Source organism: Bipolaris maydis (genome assembly GCF_028858645.1).
Source record: "Bipolaris maydis strain C4 unplaced genomic scaffold PSV08scaffold_15, whole genome shotgun sequence".
Lineage (NCBI taxonomy): Eukaryota > Fungi > Ascomycota > Dothideomycetes > Pleosporales > Pleosporaceae > Bipolaris > Bipolaris maydis.
The window spans coordinates 227803-250064 of NW_027093871.1; the positions used below are offsets into that span (position 1 = coordinate 227803).

Here is a 22262-nt window from a genome sequence, read left to right on the forward strand (position 1 = left end):
TATCATTAGAGCAGGAATCAGTACATTTTCATTCTCAGTGTAGCCTTCTCATGGGCGGGGAGCACAGGCAAAACAGGGAAATATTCGTTTCATTTGATAATCATAGTAACATGATTTTCTTCACATCATCAATTCGCGAATCGGTGTTCGATTCAATCCTCGTCATCAGGTAACTCCTCTATACGCCCCGAGCGATACGCCTCCTCAACTGGATTCTGTACATTCATAACGCCTGTAGCCTTGAGTCTGCAATACACCATTAGCAAGCCCTCTATGCAAGCACAAGAGAAAATATCAACATACCTTTCAAACAGCACAAACAGCCGCTCCGCCTCCCTCTCCTTCTCCTCCTGTGTCATAGGCTCCTGCGGCACCTGTTCTTCTTTATCCAATCTCTGTCCCGTAATAGGATTGATCGGGATCCCATTCGCGATATCCTGGGATGCATTGGATTTGATGACTTCCTCAGGCATCTGGATGTTATTCGACATGAGGTATCCAGACGCGAAACCATATCCGACGTTATGCACGAAAGTTGCGGGGTCCTTGTGAGAGAGCTCAAAGAGCATGGATGAGATGGAGCCGCGGAGGGTGGAGGTGTGGGCAGAAGTAGAGAGATTGAGGAGGCGCGAGGGGAGGGTGTCTGATTTTCCGAGGGGGCGGTCGCGTTCTTCGGTTGTAGGTAGGATCATTTTTTCCATTGTTTTTTGGACTTGTTCGGGAGCAATTTCGTAGACGCGGCGGATGAGGGTCAGGAGGGGGGTTATGGTGTCGTCTAGGTCTTTGGGCGGGTAGGCGATAATGGCTTTGTCGAGGGTTTTGATTAGGTGCTCGGCGTTGCGTTTGGGGTCGTCTGCTGGGAAGACTGCTTTTTTGCCCTCTTCGTCTTCCAAGTCCAGGTGTAAGAGCGCATTGACTAGTTCTCTTGCAGGGGCTGCAAGGGGTGGCTGGACAGTACCACTCAATACTAGGATTTTGAAAACATTGGGTATTGACTTTGAGAACTCGGGGCTCAGGTCTTTGTGGAAGTGGATGATATTGAAGACGAGTTTGAGTGTCTCGGACAGGGCCATGAGCTCCATAGGTTGGCGTGATGTGACCGAATATCGGTTCGCGTGCCGTTCTACGGCGGCATTGATACTCTCTGCCAGTTGGTTCTCGCGCACGAGCTGTGTGTAGTCGAGGTGCGCATCATAGGTCATGAGGAAAAGCACACGCGCGGCGAGGAATTCATCGTCAACACTGTCGCTCTTTACGGGAGTCAGTACGGTGTGTAGATTGAATAGGCAGCCTGTATCTTGCCTTTAGCTTTTCTGCTGCATGCGGGCCATGGCCCAGGTCGACTAGGATCTGGCGCGTTTTGGGCTGGAGCAGCAGTGCGTTCGCTATGCATCGGAGGGCCTCTTGCGAGGCCGGAGTAGTGCTGCCTTGGAATGCATATTGTCCTAATGTTCGTAGGCCCTGTCGTGGTCATTATACTGTTGCTAACCGACGGGGTTGGACAAGGTACATCTTGGGTAAATATGGGGTCAGAATTGTCGACTGAGCGCCCATATACCTTGAGCTGCTCGAGCAGATTCCTTCTTTCTGTCTAGTCGGTGAGCAGTCTTGCTTGCCATGCGCTGCGGAAGATCGTACGCTCGACCGAGAGTTTGTTTGCGTCGAGGTCGGTCTTGAGCTCGGCGAGAATACGAGTGACGTCGTCAAGTTTCGCTAGCAAAACAATGGATTAGCAGCGGCCAGGCGCAACAGCACTCGGCTTGTTGTTGGAGCACTACACACCCTTTCCTGTCTTTTGCGACAACATGGCGATCGAGGCGCGGGGTGAATGCTAGAAGATGAACCGGCGGGTGGCATAAAAGGTCCAGGGCGGGAAGCCCCGCCAGGGACATCAATGCGACCGACTAATAATCATGGTCACTGAGGGACCGTAACCAGCTAACTAAGAATAACTAATTAGACGATCCAAACCAGGGCCAGACAGGTGCAAGTGCACGCGAGACACAACCAGCGTCCTCACGTGCGTCTGGTGTTTTGCAGGGGGCGGTCGTTGGCTCGAGGGTCCGTCCGTCTCCCGGTGAATGGGGCACTTCTGCCACTTTACGCGGGCGCGTCCCGCCTAAACGCGTCGCCAACACCAGCCTTTGCATCTCGAACTGGGGCCAGTCGATCCCTCCCGACACCACCACTTGCTCTATACATTCCATCGCGCGCACGGGGACGGCCATGTGAATGCGGTCTCGATTTCTTTTTTGCTTTCCCTCTCTCTGTCTCTCTCGTTGCCAGTTGTTTCCAGCATAGCCATGGTCTTGTCCAAATTCGATGCCCTTTCTGTTCGCCCGCCAACACCACCCAAAGACCAGGAAGACACTGGCGTCGACGAGACACTACAGTTCCTCGAGGATCCTTTTGGAGAGCAGCCTGTCGCGCCCAAGATCAAGGTCGTAAAGGCGCCAAACACGCCAGAAAAGTCGCCTTCATCCGACATTGACGTTCCCTCGAGCGCGGCCAGCGCGAGGAAGAGAGTCAACTTTGAATTGCAGACATGCGGCAACATCACCAACAAAGCCCTCACACACTCCTGGACACCCACACGTAGCTCGCCGCTCCGCCCACTGCCCCAAACCCGCCTCACCAAACCGCTCAAGTCAATCCTCAAGCCCTCCGACGGCACCCCTACGCCTCCACCTGCCGACGACGCGGTTGCCGCACACAAGTTCAAGTCCTTCGCCGAGATGCTAGAGTCTATTGTGAAGCTGCTTGCTTCATCAGAGAGGTCGTCGCGCATGGATGCATACAAGTCGCTGGAGAGGACCATGCAGGCCTACGACAAGATTCCAGATGAACAGGCCCTCAAGCAAAAGATGTCCTTGCTGACCCAATTCATTCGCCGCGACTCTCAAGCTCCCAGCATGACTGGCACAGGACTGGATTCACAACTGGTTGGACAAGCAATGAAGTTGCTCATGGCTCTGTTCCGCATCCCGGACCTCCTATCTACCATGGATGACGACTTTTGCTCCTTTATCATTGAGCGCATCATTCGCATGGCTAGTGATAGCACCATACCTAAGGCTGTCGTCAATGTCCATCTTGCTGTTCTCATGCAGCAAAACTTCCGGCCCAAGATCGTGACTGTAGCCCGTGTTGAGAAAGCTCTGGACGCGCTCGACACCATCCACGAACGTGTTTCCGGAAATGCTGTGCAAGCCTACAGAATACGCATATATCGAAAGTTTATACAGCAACGGCCAGACGTTATGATCAAATACACTGAGAGATGGTTCACATATACGCTCAAAGCACTGGTGTCAACCTCAAAAGATATCGGCCAGAGTGCCCTCGATACTACTGTGACAGCCGCAAAATCCATTGGCCACGACCGGAACGTCGCCAGATCCGTACTGGCTGTACTTAACCGTACCAAGAGTGATGGAGGAACCATTGCCGGCGTCTTTGCAAAAGAGTTGATGCGGATGCTGGATGACGACCACGCTGTATCGGTGCCTCAAATCTGGGCTGCTGTCACAGGTCTATTGAAAGACTCGTTGAACGGCGACATGTTTACCGCAATGAAGGAATGGCTCGAAGTTTTTCAATCTTGTATCTCTTCCGAAAAGGAACAGGTCAGGGTCCACTCAAACGTGGCTTTCTGCTTCCTCCTCTATTCTGTCAATCTAGGACCAAATACCACCGAGGCATGGTCAAAGATGTTTTTGAGCATTGCACTGCATGCGCTGCAACGGAGCACATCCGCCAAGAAGCCTGAACGAGCTCCAATCTCCTCCAGCTACTTCACGCTGCTGTACTACGGACTTCGCCCCACAGCTTCTTTTGCACAGCTTGACCGATATTGGAATGAATTTGTGGCCTCTGTTTGGAATCCATTGATCCATTCAGCCCCAGGCCAGCATGCCATCCCTGCATGTCGGTTAGTGTCTGCTCTATTAGATGGCTCTCGGAAACCGTGGAATGAATGTCGAGCACTGGATCTCAGGCCACAGTATATGATTCAACGCAGTGAACTACCTCTGGTTGATCCAAGATGGGTTCGGAAATCGATCGCCCGGGTACTTCGATTTGTTGAAACTCTGTTGGATACCACTCTCTTGACCGAAACCAAAGACCCCGAGGACGAACCCGTCAAGGCGATGTGGCTCTCACTGATCAGCTCACTAGTTGAAGCAAGTAGCAAAGAGATTATGGCGTCTACAGAGACCAAAGATGCCACGGCGCAGATTGTTAATTTGTTGCGCCGAATCTGGGATCGACACACTGCAAAGCTGGCGGTACCGCAGAAAAAGGAGGATATCTGGGCAGATAAATTCTGCTTCCTGATAGAGACTGTTATCCAGAAGATGGGACCTTTCCAGTTTGCGGACAAGAGTCTTAGTCGCAACGACAAGAACGAATTCGAGGTCGCATCAACACCATCCCACAGGTCACGAAGTCATGGTACGCGTACATCACCACTTCTCTATTTGGTGGATCTTTTGGTTACTCAATCCGAGGGCAAACTTGCCGACCCTGTTCGACTCCGTGTCATGGAAGTCATCATTCAGCCTTGTTTTACGGCTCAGAATACTCGACTAGGGAAGTTGGAGCTTTTGCGGGACTGCGCTACGACTGTTGGTGGCTCACTCAAGGGTGCAGTATCATCAAGTTTTTGGGCTCAGATCTCTAGCTTGCTAAATGCAACACTGAAAGAATCCGTGGTCGCATCCAACGAACGTGTCGTCGGCCCGCTTGGGAAGGAATATGAGACGGTTGTCGAAGTCCTGGGCTTGGGAGCTGACTCGTTGATGAACAAACCTTGTGGCTATGAGGTGTTGTCAACTCTTATCGACACGGCTCGGCGAGAGGCTGGAGAGGGTGCACTCATCTTAGGCGTCATCGAAAAAGTGTCCGAATTTGTGATGAAGCGCGTTCCCGAAGAAGAACAGTCTTCTTGCCTCACGTATGCAAGCATATTGCTCCGCAATCTTCCTAAGCAGATGAGTCGCAAACTACTAGATCAAGGCCGACAAAACTTATGGCCTTCAAATCAATCCACTGGACGTAACGCAGATTTCGATCCCTACATTCATCTATATGGAGCTGTTGCCGCCGTCAGTGCGGCTGCATATCGGGATCTCGACAGAGACGACGTTGAGTCGAGGAAAGATTTCTTATCCGCTCTAGTCACATCAATCCAGCACTGCCCAACTTCTCAACTTGCCATATATCTCCGGAAGACACAAGACTGGATTGCAGTTTGGATTGAAGACCCCGAGGAAAAGATGCAGAGCAGAGACGAACCGCTAAAAAGTCTTCACCGTGAGGTTGTCAGAATGTGGCAAGAAGTGAGCAAAGCTATTGAGAGGCTACCAAGGAGGGATAGCCAGACTCTGCTCCACCTGGAAACCTTGATCACTGCAGGCTTTGTTAGCAGGCGACGAAGTATCGTCAACATCTCAATCGAGACCTGGAACAACACCTTTGGAAAAGAGGAAAATCTACAATATCCTACCAATCTTGAACAAGCTTTGCGTCGTCTGCGTAGCAGTGTAGACCTTTCGTTGCCCTCATTGGAAGTTCGAAAGGACGATGCCGTAAGTACCCATCTGACGTTCAATGTACTCCAGCTAACCTATGAACAGATGCACCAGCCTTCGTTCTACGAGTCTGACACCAGCACTGATGATATGAAACGGCCATTCAAGAGTCCCCGGGTAAAGGACTCGCCTTTCAAAATATCAAAATCAACGCGAAGGTCAGCGTCACGATCTCCAGCAGTTCCGAAGTCAGCATCGAGAAGAGCGCCTGCAAGGGGCACACCCAAAGCTCGTTTGCGACATGACAATTCCCAGATCCAATTTGAACCCATCGTTTCATCGCCGTCAAATCCATTCGACCAAGAGTCTCAACTGTTGACTGAGCGCCAAAAGGAAATGATTGATCGCCAGAAACACTCGACTGACTTGTTTGCGAACATTGGTGCTCTCTCACCTCAACCGGACGAAGTGCCCTTGCCCATGGAGGTTGATTCAGATGCCCTGACTGCGGATGACTTGCCAGGCCATGGTGTTCCAGCTACTCCACTAAGGGCTCTTACAGCGGTGGGACCGATGGACGCCTACCTTGGATCCTCGCCTACCCCACATACCCGGAAGAGCATCCAAAATATCGTCAGTGAGGACACAGATGTAGCGACCCCTACTGCCGTAAGGAGCATCCAGTACACTGCAAATGGCGAACCAAGGTCTTCACCACCTGGCTTCCGTAAAACAACGCAATTGGAGGCCGACACAAACAACAGTGTTGTTCTAGTTGGATCTAGTTTCGAATACCGGCAGCCAGAGAGTACATTTTCTACCTCTTTTGATGAAGGAACCACCATTGATGAGGAGGCTTTACTTGAAGCCATAGCCTATCACGAAAACCCACAAGCGGACACAGATCTCGCTATGAACAGTACAATCTCCGAGGTTCCTAGCTCAGCCATAGACCTCGAAGTGACTGCTCAAATCGACGCTGAAATGCAAACACACGATGAGCCTGCGACAGACGGAACAGAGGTAGCAGCATCTGAGTCTCAGAATGACTTTGTAGACGCTGCCTCCCACCAGCAGCCGTCTATCAGAGATGGCGACCGAGCCGGTAGTTATGCTGGGGTGGAAAACACACGAACGCCTACTCGCGCTTCCGCCCGGCGTACTTCGCGCAAAAGTTCCCAAGCTGGCACAAGCAGCACAAACAAAGTCGACGACTCTTTTGTAGTTTCTTCACAAGACACACCCAACTCGCTCCGCCGCTCTACCCGCCACTCTACCGGTATTCCTCCTCTCCCTCCAAGCACAAAGAAACCCCGACATCCCCCTGGGAGGAAAGAGAGTAAAGCACAGAATGCCCAAGCAGAAGTTCAAGACGAAAAGTCACAAAAGCAAGATTCAGTGGAGCCCAACGGTGCAAATGTGCTTGATAGCATTGCTGTCGCCGCTTCTTCAACACCCAAGAAGGCGCGCGGAAAGAAGCGCAAGTCGATGAGCAGCAGCGCCATGCCTGATCCCGATGTAGCAACCCCTCAAAGCAACTGCAAAATGAACTTGCGCCGATCGCACTCGACGCTGAACCAGGTTGAAAACTCACAGGACATGGCGGTAGATGAGACACCGGCGCCCAAGCGAGCGAGGCGGGATGACCATCAAGATGTCAGTGAAGCCAAAGAAGAGATACCGTCCAGCCAGACGAAGCGTCTGAGCCATATACAAGTCTCGCCGCGCCCACGGTCACGCTCTTCCAATCAGACCTCACCAACGGCCGATCACTCTATCGAGATATCTATGGACCACTCCACCACCGACACCACCGTCGACACCACCGTAGCCATATTCCAACCACAGCCCTCGTCCTCACTCGAACCTGGACCCGAACCATCACACCATCTCACACGCTCCTCTTCGCAACAAGCCGCCCAACTCAAAACACCCTCGCGCTCCTTTGCCGAACGCGTCATCCTCACCCCACGCAGTATCATCAACCAGCTCAAGAGCCTCAAAGACTACATATTCAGCACCCCGCAGCTTGTCTTTAGCAGGGAGGAAGAGAGAGAGGTCAGCGATGCCGTGTTTCATATCCAGAGAGGCGTGTTCACAGCGGGGCTGAAAGCAGGTGGAGAATTGGAATACGAATCGTCTGAGCGGCGATTGGAACAGTAACGACAAAGACTCAAAGAAAAAAAGCTATGACTAGGACTTGGGAAAAGTTCATTGAATTGATAAGTGTACTGAAGAGAATTAGGATAAAAAAAGAGTCTGATGTTTTGGTTTCCGTTGTCCATGGAAGTGGATGAGTATTTTGATATGAGTAGCAGGAATACCATTGTAATGTTGAATATATGAGTGGAAATGATGCTTGCAGTATGTGTGAATGATAGTTCAGTGACCTTGTTCCTATTCGTCCTATGTCGTAAAATAGTCATATCGTATGTATATGCGCCACATCATTTCTCACATGCATATGTACACGATAATCAAGCCTAGAGAAAACAGCTTACATAGTTCTAATACCACAACCTCACGACTGAGCAATATTAGAGTTGGATCTATGTGAAAAGAGTTACAAGCTATCCTTTAAGAAGTTCATCATTCGATATCTCCAAGGGTGATGAGGCTAAAATGACTGAAGATAGCAATTCTTCTTAGAAAATAAAAGTAGTTCATTAAAGAGAAATTTTGAGGACGCCTTTCTAGTACTAAGATGCAAACACTGATTACCACACAAATCTTTGAAGTTAGAAAAGAATTGGTTTGGAACACTGATTTGCTATTTAGTCATCGGATGTTCATATTGACTTTGTAAGGTGAGAGATTTGGAAGCTTGTGCGGCAATCCCCACTACGAAACCACGATCCGCTCAAAGCCTCGCTAACAATCGTTATGTAATTGCTCTATATGGTTCAGAGCTGCTTGTGCACGCACCCATGCTCCATGAAATACTTGACTCGACAGTCGCTATTTATCTCTCAAACCCTCTTATTTCTGACTACTTAGCATCCAGCACTATCACCACGAAGAACATGTCGTTTGCAAAGAAACATGATCAAAAGAATAACCCCTTCTGAGCTTATGGCGGTTGGGAGGCGCTCGAAAAGGCTTTGAGCTCATTTGACAGCAGGCAGTCACTCATGGTCAACTCACCCCATCTACTCCAGAAGTCGAGCATTGACCCAAATTGTTTGACCGAGCCAGCAACGGCGGCAGCAAATAGGGTGTATACAGTTATCAAGAGGGAGATGCAACTGGCTGACAATGAAGCGAACCCTGGTACCTCACAAGATACCGAATTCTCGACGTACTTGTGCCTTGCTACCTCCAGATATTGCACGGAAAGGAAGCAGTTAGAGCACCGCAAACTCATACTAGATGGTCTGAAATGGCGGTTCCAGATGCAAGAGCGCTTCTTACTGGCATGGCAAGAGATGGTGAAACATGGGTTATTGTCGATGGAGTGCGTCATGAGGAGGATCAGTCCTGACGCCATGGACTCAGGTATAGTTTTCTCTATCGCTAGCGAAATTGAACGTTTCGAGTACGTACAGGACTCGATCAATAATAATGACGGGTCCGAACGAATTCTGGAAGGTTCTCTGTAAAGTTCATTCGAAGATCCAACGTATTGGCTTGCTACACTGATCGCACGCTGTGGCACGAACAATATTGCGAAGGTCGTTAGATGTTTGGAGACATGGGTATACATTGGTCCCATGTCGGAAGAAGACCCGCTTGGTCATGTTAAAGATGTGGACTATGTTGATGGTATTGCGAATCTCTTTGGCTCGTTGGACACATCCCAATACTATGGCCCCATGTCGCAAGACGACGCGCTTGACAATTTTGACAATATTGAAGACGTTGACGGTGTTGACAAAGTTGTGGGTATTGAATTAAAGGGACCGGGTGAGAGCAAATACATCAACTATCCAGAGGGCGAATTCAGTACGCTGACCAACCATCAAGTTGGCCTTATCCTTCCCCATGGACAGTTCATCCGTGCTTGGGCAATGTTGAGGGCAAAGAGGTACAAGGATGTCTTGAATGCTTCTGTGGATATGTGCGGTACTGACTCCTGGGACATGGACCCGCACTTCGCTGCCATGCTGCAAGAGTTATTCAGTCAGTACCTTGTGAGTATGAGACTGTCTTGGAGACCAGCAGAGAAGCATGTGAAAATCTTGGCTGCGAGGGGCACCTTGATTAGATCAGTCATTGAATAACAAAGTAGTTTATAGATAGATAGAGTATACCTCTCTCAACTACAAAGTTTAAACTAAAATGGATTACCACAATGTACAGGTAGGATTGGTCAGTGTCTATGTTGAGCAGTTGGCTAAGCTTTCTCTCGAATCGATCAGTTAACTTTAAAAATACCTTCCGTAGATGAAGTTACTGGACATTAACTACAGATTTCTTTAGCACGCCAAGTTGCACTAGTAACGCAGAAACTGGACTAAATACTATGAAGTTACGTGCTAATATGTCTAGCGCCACGTCTACAGACTTTGCGCTGCTAGTACGTTGCTGGTGTAGTAGAGAGGCCTGCGACTTTAGCAAGAACCATTGTTGATACAGCCTTGAATGCTGCCACTATCAGTTAAGAGTATAGCTCGAGTGGAAGTAATATAAGACTTCTGGTGTCAAAATTCTTGTTGGTTGGTTTTCGCAGATAGAGCGGCAGGGTACAATATTAGACGGTAACGTGTAAGCAGAATAACTCTCTGTATTATACTTGTACTCAAAACTTAAGTTAAACACATCGAGCTATAAGGGCTTAATACCTATACTATATACTAAGATAAAGCAATCATATACGATTATGGAAGTAATCGTATGCAATTAACAAAGTAATCGTTAACGATTGCGCCCTAATTGGCTGGATGCATCTGATCGTGTACAATCAGTCACGTGACTGCGGCGTAGTTAAAGGATTGCGGCGTAGTCCATCCTTTGGATCCTCCAAACTGATTACTTGTAAGCAGCTTGCCTTGGATAGTAACACTATCATGGACTCCATAACATCCTCCTGCGGCAAGAACACAGGCTTCTAAGCGGGCAACGGTATTGGCTCTGCGAACACCATATCTTACTCTTTGCCAACTACGTAGTAAGTTTCTAAACAGCACAAGCAAGGCCTAGGCAGACGCTAACTATAGCCTTACTCAAGAACGACAAGAAACTCCACTATACTTCGCGGTCGTCATACCCTTTCGTTGTGACCTCTACATCGTCGAGCCTAGCCTGCACGAAGCTCTTTAAAGCACTCTAGTTCCTACATATTCTGCACACACACGTCGCTATAGTTCAAAGAGACGGGGGTTAACTACCGGACGAACTGTGTGTGCTGCGAACAGAGTGTCTCGAAAAAAGGAAATACGATCTCATTGCGCATTCCTTCAATATGTCGCAGCCATCGTGCAAGGTATTCCGACGGATTCCGGAGGATTTTTTCTCAGCCAAGTACGACAATGATCCTAGCCGTTCTATACCTCTGACTACCATCGCTCTCTCAAGAAATTGCGCGTCATCAGGTTGTCCCTTCTGCACTATTCTTATGGCTAGCGCTGATCCGTCGTACCTTCCAGAAGAGTTCTTGTATACCCAAGACATGAACTTGAGAAGAGCAAGGAAGGACCCCACACAGTCTTTTGAGCTTTGTATAGGTTACGACAATTTTTCATGTACACTCTTCTATCACGTACCGCCTGAATGGAGTATGTCACACATTTACAAGAGCATAAATCGTCACGACCCGCTAAGAGAGATAGGAATTCCACCTGCTGAGTTGAATAAGCCTTGGGATGAATTGACGCTCATGCGAACATGGCTGTCTAATTGCGCGACCAAACACCCCAAGTGCAAGCAAATTGCTAGTCAAGGATCTCCAAAACGTGTCCTCGACGTTAGAGCCTTTGCGAATTCAAACGACATTAGACTGGTAGACTGGCAAAGCGTTCCGACTACAGCGAAGTATGTCACCCTTAGCCATTGTTGGGGTCCAGTCAATCAACGCCCAATCTGCACAAGCAAAGCCACCTTAAGTGACAGAATGCTACGGATCCAATTCAAAGATCTTTCGATGACATTTCAGGACGCCGTCAAGATCTGTCGGGATCTAGACCAGCAATATCTTTGGATAGACTCTTTATGCATTATTCAAGACGATCGCGAAGATTGGTCACAGCAAGCAGGCGCTATGGCTTCTATTTACGGTGGATCATTTGTCACTCTGGCTGCACTCAGCTCTGCAGACAGCACTCAGGGCTGCCGGACCAGGTCCAGGAATGCAGGAATGCCAAAGTTATCGCGATACCAAGATTTCAGCTTCGGTTCTCAACGCGTCAGAATTCTAGAACACTCGCCAGCTTATTGGAATGAGGAATATGAGGGCTGCGGATCTAACCCGTTACGTACGAGAGCGTGGACACTACAAGAAAGAGATCTTTCATTGAGGTGTATCAACTTTGCTCAGGGACAACTGCTTTGGCAATGCCGTACTATGAAGGGTTCATCAGAGCTTCCGTGGCACGAGATGATACATGAGCACGACGACTTCGTCCCCCTACCGCTTGTACTCAATCAAGAAGAAGACTTCGCCTCTGGTCGTCCAGCCTCTCAACGTGATCACTGGTTCAAATTAGTTGAAGATTACTCTTCCAGAAACCTGACGAAGGAAACCGATAAACTGCCTGCTTTAGAAGGCCTAGCCTCCAAGTTCTTGGCGGAACAAAATCCTGGAAAATGTATTTTCGGCATTTGGTCAAATCACTTACCATCAGCACTTCTTTGGAGGACCTTCCCGCCCTACAACAATAACCGAGACCAGCCTGTTAGCCAATTTACTGCCTTTTTGCCTCGTCGTCCACAGGTTTACAGAGCACCGAGTTGGTCATGGGCTTCCATCGATGGAGAGATCAGCTATGAGTGTCAAAGGATTGGCCTTTGCGACGACACATGCCGTGACTGCGACAGTAGTTATGGGAATTTCGAGATTACAGATCTTCATGACAAATCAACAGCAGCGTTTGGTACCGTTGATACCCCTTCGGATGCCCCATTACAAATGCGAGGTAACATTACCGAACTTCAGATTGACATGCAACCAATCGATGGTTGTTTCTTTGAAGGGATTCGACGTCTTATTTCGGCAGATGGTACCACAGTGGGAACATTTTATCCAGATATAGTTGATGACTTTCGATTCATGCGGTCTGTATATGTCTTGAGCATTCGCTCTGAGCCATATCATTCTTTTGTTGATATACCTTACTCTCTCTTTGGAGAGAATTGTCATTTAGATGACCCGGTAAGCTGGAATGAACAAAACCTAAGAATGGGGCTCGCTTTGCTGCGAGCAGGGCCAGGTGAAATATACCGACGTGTTGGTTTAGTGCGCTGGTTGAAAGAAGAGGTCTTCGATGGCACGCTGGCTGTAGAACTGAGTGTTGTCTGAGTTGAAAAATCTTCAGTAGTTATAATTAATGTTGATCATAAACGGAACAACGCATTGAAGAGAATGATCTTCCAAAATGATCAAGTGCAATAAGATAGCCATTAATTTAAAATAACACCCTCTATGTAACTAGGTGCCATGACATTCAAAAGTATGTAGTACGATTCTCAGATCCCGCAGTAAACTCACAAAAGACCAAAAAATCGTCTTAGAAACTGTCCATGGTATCCGGAGGCATCGAGTCATCCAGGCCTCTTGTCCCAAAAGTTCGCTTAGCAAAATCGTCTTGTTTCGGCGCACTCCCCTTCCTCTTCCGCGAGCCCCCGCTATCAGAAGCAACATGCATTCTTGCCCATTTCTTAACTCTTGTAAAGGCCTCATCAACCGGCGCAGGGAGTCTACCAGGCTGTGCCGCTGAAATACCATTACTCTTCATCAAGACGTGGATATCTGTCCGAGCGCGTGCAATTGCCGGATTCAAAGACTGGCCAAAGACTGTGTCACGAAACGATGTGAGAGCAACATTCGTCAACAGAATGATATCGCCAATTTTGATACCCTGTAGGGCTTCGAGAAGCAATCTCTGAGAACGTGTACGCTCGTCTTTTGAGTCTAGGTTCGGACGCATCCAGAAGGCGATTTTGAACCCAGAGAAGGAATCGTCTGCTACGATGATTTCCCAGAGATCCATCTTGTAGCCGCCTTTTCGGACAAATACCTCGCGCTTCTCTGGGTTTGTAGTCACGACGCAGATGAAGTTTGGGGTTGGTGTCTGAGGGTATATTGCTCGCAGCTGCTGCGCGCTGGGGAGCGAGGCAAGTGGCGTTATGCTCAATTTGACTGGGACATGAATAATCGTGTGTCGATCAGCCTTGTTGGGACTACTATAGTCCGACGTAGTGGTTTCGAAGGATGTGGAAAGGAATGAGGAGGAGTTGATAGTAGAGTCAGGCCCCTCCCCCGGAACCACCTGAGATGATAGTAGTGTATCGTGGAAGACGAGCGAATGTTCAATCAAGCCATCCGCATTGAAAGTTGGGTCGTTAAAACTGACGGTTGCATCAAACGCCGTTGTATCTTCTTGTGCAAATGATTGAAACCGAATAACCTCAGGAAGCGATACATCTGCCATATGGCTTCCTAACATAGGCCCAGGAAGGTAAGGGTGCTGCCATTCCGTCTGGAGTCGCGTATCCTTCTTCGCAAGGCAACGCCACTTGATCGCAGGTGTAGAATCTACAGGCGACATCTCGCATCTCGCAGCAACACTGAAACCATTGCACTCATCAGAAGGCAACAGACAGCTGTCGCTGAAATCTAGATGTTCACGCCTAGGCGCGCCGTTGAGCATCTTTAGCTTCATCTCGCGAATCGGGAATGTCTACGCCCCGACACACACGGCAAAGCAATAAAGCGGTAAGGCGGGACTTGTATCATTGGTGTGACACCGGCAACTAGACAGAAGCTTGTTCCGAATTGTTGGGGTAATGTGGAGCCGAGGAAGAAGGGGTGGCTCAAAGAGACTCGGAGAAGAGGCGATGTCCGAGTGAGCGAGCTGTCTTGCTCCGAGGTGTGGTGGTCTCTGCTTCGCCTGCTCACTCGCCCAACAACCTAGAACCGCGCCCAAAGTCCGATTGACCGAGCCAGGCAGCGAAACATAAAAGGCTGACCGCCCCAAGAACGGAGTAGAAGAACAAAGATTCCGTAAGCAATTGCCTTGATTCCGCACTTTGCAATAGTAAGCATAAGACTTACTCCGGCCTTCATCCACCCCCCCTCGTCACTGATTACGCCGGGGTTTACTACCTAGAAGCCGGGGTGTGTGTGCCCACATTCCGGGGTTCTTGGCGATCTAATCTACAAATCTGATATAAATGTCGGCAATGGCGCCGCAAAACATTCCCCACCGTCCGATCAACGCATACAGAGTCCCTGCCATGTTGCGAAATCTCTCCTACAAGCTGGGCTCAGCACTATCGTCGTCATCCGAAGTCTCCCTCAGCAAGGACAGCGACGAGTTCACCAAAGTCAAGAAGACGGAGGAGTTGTTTCCGACTACCAATCCAGCGATTGATGGCGACGACTGTTTACATGACTGTGCCAGTTGCAGCGTCAAGTATCCTCGCAAATTCGAAATTGACGAGACAGAGGAGCTGTTCGGCCATGTGAAGGGCTTCAACACGCACTTACTTGTTGCAACCGGGAAAACAGACTGGGTGCGCGATGTCGCCGACGAAAAAGGCAGTATTATGGAGGCAGTCGACAGAGGAACCATAAAGCCCAGCAATGGTGTAAGTTTTATATCTCCCAATCCCCAATGAACAGTATCGCAGAAACCATGAAGAAAAAAGTCCTCCGCGCAAACAAGTCCTGACCTTACCTCCCTTCAGAAACTCATGCTATCCGCCTCCAACATCCCCATCCCAGACCACTCAGACCACAGCTCCATGGTCCTACTCCTCCCCTCCTGGCAATTCATAGACAACGTAACGCCCACAAACGTCCCGGACCTCATCACGCGCTTCGTCAACCCAGGACCAACAAACAACACGCCGTTGCGCCTGCACACCGCTGCGCTACCCTCCTCCACAACCCCGGATGAGTCTTCTTCCGGATCCCCATCCACACCCGAACCCGCCGCCGCGATACCACCGTCTCTCCCCGCCACCACCACAACGCCACAACTCAAAGCGCGACCATGTCCGCACAAATACCTCATTCTAATGTGCAGCCAGAAAACGCGAGATGCGCGCTGCGGACAGTCTGCGCCTCTGCTGCGCAAGGAGTTTGAGCGCTTACTGAGGCCCATGGGGCTGTACCGCGATTTGCACGATGAAAGACCCGGCGGTGTAGGCATATATTTTATCAGTCACGTCGGCGGCCACAAGTTTTCGGCAAATGTCATGATTTATCGGCATTCGTCGGTTGTTTCGCAGGGAAACCAGGCAAATGGGACTGCGACTAATAGCCATACGAATGGCGCGGAAAAGCAGCTTGCGGATTTGAAGTTGGAGGATGAAGAGGGCAAGGAGGTTGTGCTGGATGCGAATAAAGAGCAGGAGGCAGAGGGGAGGGGAGAGGCTGCGCAGTGTATTTGGCTTGCGCGGGTCAAGCCAGAGGATTGTGAGAATATCATCAAATACACTGTGCTGCAGGGCAAGGTTGTCAAGCCGGAGAGGCAGCTGAGGGGTGGGTTCGATAGGTGCAAACAGCTGGCTAGCTGGTAATTGGCTGTTATGCCAAATGTTTGGGATTACCTGGGAGTTCCTTCGTAAAGTAGGTGATGCAATACCCCGCTGCTGTTGGCAGTACATATAGTAGATCGTCTATTCACAGCATACACGGCGCGTAAAATAGACTTGAGTTCAACAGTCTCGTTCATGCAATGCATATCATGTCAAATATAAAAACACCCATAAGCAACCAAAATACTCTGTTCCACTCTCGTATTCGACATGGAATGCTTGGTCATTCGTCCATGACATGGCGACATGTCGATATGCTTAGTAGCCCGCTGGCGCGACAAGAGCTTAAAAGGGTATGACGTAATCTACTCTCCGAATCGACGTTGTGGGGTATCTTCCGGGTTAAAACAAAACACAGCAGCGACCGGCTGTAACCACCGATTCAATTTCGAGCGTGACTATTCGGACTGGCAACACGAAGACAAAAGGCCAGGAGAGCTTCACGCCTGGTATGAAATCGAAAGAGTCGCCGCGACGACCGTGGCCCGATCGCAGCAAGATAGATGTTTCGACATGACCATCTCATCAGCCCGCGGCTTCCTTGACTTTGCCACCAGTTGTAGGCGCTTCGTCGATAAACTGTGGTGGTGCGGTCTCGTCCAGCATAAAGTTCGGCACGCCCGAGGATTCTCCAATCCCCTCAAAGTCGACTTCGTCACCCAAGGCTTCTAATTCGGCATCCAGTTCAGACTCGTCTACATCCTCCGGTACATCGTAGCTGCGGCTTATAGCATCTTGTATATCGTTGCCCATGTCCATGAGGTCCGCCATTTCGTCTTGAAGTTTGTCAATCTGATCAATGTTGATTTTGCCGTATTGCTTTCTCAGCTCTTTGGTCGTCGTCTTCATGGCGTCGATGGTGGTCATGTTGTTCTTGAGATTGTCCTGCATCATGCCGGCTTGTTCCATGTTCCATGACTGCGCCTGCAGTTGGTCGCGCTGCGCTTCATACTGTTTCCGCTGCTGTAGGACTTTGAGGGCTTTTTGTTTGATGGCCGTCTTGCCGGGTCCGTCTCGCATCTTTGCAAGCTTCTGCTGGTAGGTGCTTAGTTCGGCGTTCAGTTTGGCGAGCTTGACATCGATGCTTTCTATCCGTGTGTCGACCTGACATTGTTAGTATATGGCGAATGCATGTAAATGCGCATGTCGTACATTGGATATGGCGCTGCTGAGTGTTGGTTTGGGCGCGTTGCTCTTGGCTCCGAATAACCGGTTCATGGTGATGTGATCCCTGAAGTGATTGGGGAAGAGAGGCTAGACTCTTGGGTTGTTGTGCATGTAGTTGCGAAGACAAAGGCACATGCATATGAGAGGCGCTGGCAAGTGGGGAGGAGCGCAGGCAGACGGCGAATGATGGTTGTAGGGATCCTGGCACGCCAGCCAACCAACAGAGTGCCAAGAGTTATATTAGTCTAGCCAAAATAGGACAGGCTATCTGTAATTCCATTCAATCACCTGGGGAATTGATGTGAAAATATAATCAACAAAGATATTATATTCGGCTTATTGACCTTAACTCGGTTCGCTGCAGCGGATTATTCACTACCCCAACCCAAATAGGATGGCCTCCTGTCATATCCGGCATCCCTGTGATGGTATCTTCCTAACATGACAATGCACTTACTCTTCATCCACCGAACTCGACCTTTTCTTCACTTAGCTTTCACGGAGGCACACGACCCGTGTTTTTCGGCACGCTGTCGGGTGCAAGGCCGCGAAGCCACCCACGCAGTGACTCGATATCCCATATCGTATTCGATTCAGCGAGTTGGAAGAGCAACGCGAATTTGTCCTGGTCTTTGATGTATCGCCTTACGTTGCTGTCGCAGTCAGATAAAGTCTTTTTGTATTGCCGACTCATCTGTGCATAAGTGGAAAACGGATACACGACATCTTCGATTGTCTCAAACCCGAGTTTTATGCCTCCGGGGATAGCCTGGCGCGTTTGAATCACGTAGTTTTCAGGGAACGGTCCGAATTCCTTGATTTTGGCCACAACCACCTTCTTCAGCTCAATCATCTGTTTTTTGACCTCATTTGGATATTCTTCGTCGATGTTTCCGTCTACTCGATTAAGGAGGACACGAAATGGGCGTGGCCTTTCGCGCTGGCGGATGAATTGCGCAATCCCTTTTAAGAGAGTGTTCGTCGATTCCGATCGGACATTTTCGGAAGGGATCACAAAGATGATGATGCCCATCATTTCTCGAAATAACCGAGCCATCTCCCTGATATGTGGTGCTTCATCGTCGCAGCCAGGAACATCGTTGAACACCGCCTTGAGACTGGGCGGCGAGTATGACTGAAGATCCATTGTACGGTTGCTGATTCCGGAGCCTGCCCCAAACACATTTTCACCTATAAGAGTGGTCAAGAGGGAGCTTTTGCCCACCCCCGTGGGTCCCTCAATGCCAATATACAATCGTTTAGAGACAAGAGTTCTCAATTGCCCAACTCTGGCTACATCGTGCATCCATTTAGCCCAGAACAACGTAGGTACGTATTTCAGACCACTACGATCATTCCGTGTTCCTTCCTCAAGCCGTTTTTTCCAGTACTCGAAGTCTTCTAGCTTCGAGGACTGTTGCTCCAGTAGCGCTGTCAGGGAAGCCTCGGGATTGCCAGAAGAATGTGGGTTACCCCCCAAGGCCGCGATGGTCATACTGAGGAGAGGATTGAAACTCATTTCTTGCTCATGACGTGGGCCGTGAGGCAATTGTTCGACTGCAACAGCTGACATGCTACAGGATATGAAGCCTGCGGCAACCCCCACAGCGCCTGCAAAGGCCGCCCACCCTGTCGCCAGAGCGATACTAGGCATGGCATACATAGACCAAACGGAACCTGCGGTTGTGTAAAGCGTATAAGCTCCGGTGGCAAGGCTGGCCACCATTCCCACTCCCTTCATAACGTGTTCCTTGAACACCTTGAAACACCACCCATCCGGCGCATCCAGTTGGGTGATGATGATGATGTGGCAAAATCGCATAACGGCCAAAACTTCCCCAACTTCTTTAATTGCACGTTCGATACGCTTATCGGGGTCGGTGATGTGCGTACGTGTATAAAGTCGAGACCCAAAGTCTCGGAGCGTGTCGGTAAGAGAGGGTATGTCCCTGCACTGCGTAGACATCTTTGGCTGCCCCTGATTCGTCCATGTTTCTTCGGTGTAAGGGCTTCGTATGTTGGCGGCCTTGAAGTCTTCATGCATTCTGGTAATCAACCCTCGCAGCTCCTCGGAACAGTCATCTGGGATAAGATCGCTGTTTTCGGCCATTTTCAGTGCCGAGGTTTCAGATATGTAGGCTCCAGTTCTTGTCTTCTCATCCATGCTTCGTGCATGTTGTACTTCCGTCCTCCAACACTGGTTAACAATTTGGGTAGCATCTTGAAGTTTAGCTTTTACGAGGTGTGGGCTTGAATGGGCAACCAGCATATCAATCGACTTGGCAATATCATCGGCCTTTCGTGTTAGTCTTCTAGATTCCTCCAAACGCTCCACGTCGACTGAAGAGCCTTCCTCCGTGCCCTTCGTCTGAGTCTCTGATTTAAGTCCGTATACCTTCTCCATCTGATCAGCCAGCGCGACTATCATGGCGTGCCGGATACTTTCGAATGTTGTTGTTAAACTGACGTCTTGCATGGATACATGCTTCATCTCTTTCACATGAATTTGTACCGTTTTGTTGAAGGAAGTCCGGATTCGCAAGCTCTGCATGGCATCTGCCATTTCAGTGAAGGTTTTGATGGACTCGTTTGGATGTATGTATTGCCTGATATGGATTTGCGTCTGCCAGAAATGTTAGCTGGTTCTATTTTCTTTGCGTAAAATAGCAAAATCTCATGTCTCAGTATCGTGCGTCAACTGACCTGATTCTCACTTGCTGTATTCGTAAATTCAAAGTGGTTAACAAAGACTCGTAGGCCATTCTTGTCCATTCGGTGGCTGACAGATTTGATGAAGAACCGAGCGAGGAAGGGCTTGACCTTAGCCGTGATTGTCACTTTGTCCTCATGAACTATTCCCTCACAATCCGTGATCTCAAACGGCTCCATGCAGGTCTTTCGGAAGTCTTCTAAAGTTTTTGTCTCAGGAAAGATGGCGTTGTGTGAATCTCGAACCCAATCGATTGTATTGACCATACAATCGTGGTAATGGTCCATGCAGTGAAACTCCAGTCCATGCTCAGATTTTAGCACAGGCGATGATGGTATGAGTCCCTCTGCAGTGACAAGAGTGCATTGTCTTGTACGACCAGAGTTGCCTTCGTAGGGATAGAGCCTGTATAGTGACCCGTAATGGGCGAGATTATTCTCATTGTCTTTCCACATCCCGAGTACTTTGAAAGCCGCGAATGCAGCTACTCCAAGACTTGGATTGGTTGTGTTCAGCCATTCCATGATTATCTGCTCAGTCTTACTGACAGCTCGGTTCTTCTTATGCAACAGCCAGTTGGCAGCAAAGGGGACGATATCGTCGGGGTTGATAATGTGATGAACGTTCTTTTTCAGATCCTTCCGCATTTCTGCAGTGGTTCCTGGAGTCTGGAGAAACATCATGGCTGGAGCCCCAAATGTTACTACAGAAATCCTCGTGTGTATCGAGTTACGCTCCCACGTATTCTGAACTGCGTCAACATGATAACGAACCATGGCATGATACGCTGCAATGGTGGCCAGTGCCCCACTATCGACAAGATCACTTTCAGCAGGCGTACTTGATAGATGATGCAAGTGGTTTCTTACCCGAGGCTGTGACCGCAAACAACGACCCTGAACTTGTCGGCAAGCTCCTTGACGAGCACAGAGAACGGATAGGCTTGCTGGAAGAAACCCGAATGGAAGCTTGTGGCTAGATCCGGACTGGTAACCTTCGCGACGTTCATGCTGGTCATGACATCTTGAGCGGTTTGTGTACCTCTGAAGCCAATGAAAACTGTTTGGAGGCGGACTGACCACGCGAGCAGAGGCGTGGTTTGAGCCGGGCCGGGAGTCTGACGTCCCACAGGCAAGATTTCCGATATGATGTTGGCCTCTCTCGCTCTCTGGAACTTCTGGCCTTGCCAAGCTTGGGAAAATTCGTCCTCATAACATAGTGAACTGACAATGGAAGCACCATATAGGGTAAGAGCCTTGAATTGTAAATCATCTTCTGTCAAGCCCTCTTCATGGTTCTTGAAATCGAGATACTGGGAAGAAAGCTTGGGAAGAGCATCCATGTCAACTGAGTTCGTGCAAGTAGACGGAGTGAAAGTGTTGCTTAGATTCTTTGTCAGTTGTTTGCTGCAGGTTAAAAGTGGTTAAACGCCACGGTCTAGCTGGGTGAGGATCTTGAAGGCTGAGAGGGGGCGATACAGCGTCCCTGAAAGCTGGCATGCGTTGTCACGGCCGGGAAGGCCACCAAAAACGGACGGTGTATATCAAAACAGTATAGTACAAGTGTATCTATCCCAAGACTACAGGAGGTAAGCTAAGTATAGAATCCTAGCTAAGGCTTACACCTAAACGGGGTAAGTCATGGCAGCATTATAACATGCGTCAGGCTGAAAGATCGCCCCTGCAATCAAATTTAGCGACGTGTCTTTGCTTTGAGCTATGCTTAGTTGCACTGACTGGTCTGATTTGCCCTACACCCAGGGAGTACAATTTAGTTAAATCGACGCTCAGCCTTGCCAGCCAACCAGCATAGCCGCCTACGCCGCCTCCAGCTCCACGGAGCAATTATCATCTGCTCTGCATTTGCAACGCCAACAGTCACTGCGCGTAACCATCTTCATGTTGGTAGCCTTTCACACAGCATCGTGGGTACAAAGAATGGCACCATGTTTTGTGTCACTGGTCTTTTAAGGCCACAGCCTGATGAGGAGCTAGTCGCGTCGCTGAAGTTAGCTATTCATGATATCCTGGCAAAGGGTGTAGAACCAGAACTAACTGTCAACACGACTATCGTGCCTTCTTGCTGAGACAATGAAGAAAGGACTGCGCTGGCCGAGTGCAGCCGCGGAGTGCATGTTCCTATCGTACGATACA

General features: G+C 49.3%; 8 protein-coding genes across 8 annotated transcripts; 4 read left to right on the forward strand and 4 right to left on the reverse strand.

Moving 5' to 3' along the window:
• Positions 1-9: 9 nt before the first annotated feature.
• Positions 10-1855, reverse strand: PSV08DRAFT_365627 (guanine nucleotide exchange factor). The gene is made up of 6 exons (XM_014225383.2): positions 1783-1855; positions 1639-1713; positions 1511-1587; positions 1303-1461; positions 304-1250; positions 10-246 (listed from the first exon to the last, which is right to left on the reverse strand). Exons 1-6 carry the CDS (start codon positions 1805-1807, stop codon positions 153-155), a joined length of 1377 nt encoding a protein of 458 aa, XP_014080858.1. The 5' UTR covers positions 1808-1855; the 3' UTR covers positions 10-152.
• Positions 1856-2303: 448 nt separating this feature from the next.
• PSV08DRAFT_209467 (Rap1-interacting factor 1 N terminal-domain-containing protein) lies at positions 2304-7888 on the forward strand (the record flags this gene model as incomplete). Its single annotated transcript, XM_066092080.1, has 2 exons — positions 2304-5591; positions 5640-7888. 2 exons carry the CDS (start codon positions 2304-2306, stop codon positions 7695-7697), a joined length of 5346 nt encoding a protein of 1781 aa, XP_065948112.1. The 3' UTR covers positions 7698-7888.
• PSV08DRAFT_374190 (uncharacterized protein) lies at positions 7877-9896 on the forward strand (the record flags this gene model as incomplete). The annotated part of the gene is made up of 4 exons (XM_014225384.1): positions 7877-7898; positions 8604-9129; positions 9214-9664; positions 9834-9896. 4 exons carry the CDS (start codon positions 7877-7879, stop codon positions 9894-9896), a joined length of 1062 nt encoding a protein of 353 aa, XP_014080859.1.
• Positions 9897-10789: 893 nt separating this feature from the next.
• On the forward strand, positions 10790-13034 carry PSV08DRAFT_15836 (heterokaryon incompatibility protein-domain-containing protein). The gene is made up of 2 exons (XM_014225385.2): positions 10790-11248; positions 11303-13034. Exons 1-2 carry the CDS (start codon positions 10936-10938, stop codon positions 12985-12987), a joined length of 1998 nt encoding a protein of 665 aa, XP_014080860.1. The 5' UTR covers positions 10790-10935; the 3' UTR covers positions 12988-13034.
• A 33-nt stretch (positions 13035-13067) lies between these two features.
• PSV08DRAFT_405009 (uncharacterized protein) lies at positions 13068-14338 on the reverse strand (the record flags this gene model as incomplete). Its single annotated transcript, XM_066093712.1, has 2 exons — positions 13068-13957; positions 14042-14338. 2 exons carry the CDS (start codon positions 14336-14338, stop codon positions 13196-13198), a joined length of 1059 nt encoding a protein of 352 aa, XP_065948113.1. The 3' UTR covers positions 13068-13195.
• Positions 14339-14682: 344 nt separating this feature from the next.
• PSV08DRAFT_15839 (Sucrase/ferredoxin-like-domain-containing protein) lies at positions 14683-16390 on the forward strand. The gene is made up of 2 exons (XM_014225387.2): positions 14683-15278; positions 15378-16390. The coding sequence occupies exons 1-2, from the start codon at positions 14862-14864 to the stop codon at positions 16212-16214; spliced, it is 1254 nt and encodes a 417-aa protein (XP_014080862.1). The 5' UTR covers positions 14683-14861; the 3' UTR covers positions 16215-16390.
• Positions 16391-16741: 351 nt separating this feature from the next.
• Positions 16742-17462, reverse strand: PSV08DRAFT_331551 (Snf7 family). The gene is made up of 2 exons (XM_014225388.2): positions 17385-17462; positions 16742-17336 (listed from the first exon to the last, which is right to left on the reverse strand). The coding sequence occupies exons 1-2, from the start codon at positions 17448-17450 to the stop codon at positions 16758-16760; spliced, it is 645 nt and encodes a 214-aa protein (XP_014080863.1). The 5' UTR covers positions 17451-17462; the 3' UTR covers positions 16742-16757.
• Positions 17463-17895: 433 nt separating this feature from the next.
• Positions 17896-21451, reverse strand: PSV08DRAFT_365633 (uncharacterized protein; the record flags this gene model as incomplete). The annotated part of the gene is made up of 3 exons (XM_014225389.1): positions 17896-20022; positions 20103-20919; positions 20979-21451. The coding sequence occupies 3 exons, from the start codon at positions 21449-21451 to the stop codon at positions 17896-17898; spliced, it is 3417 nt and encodes a 1138-aa protein (XP_014080864.1).
• Between the last annotated feature and the right edge of the window lie 811 nt (positions 21452-22262).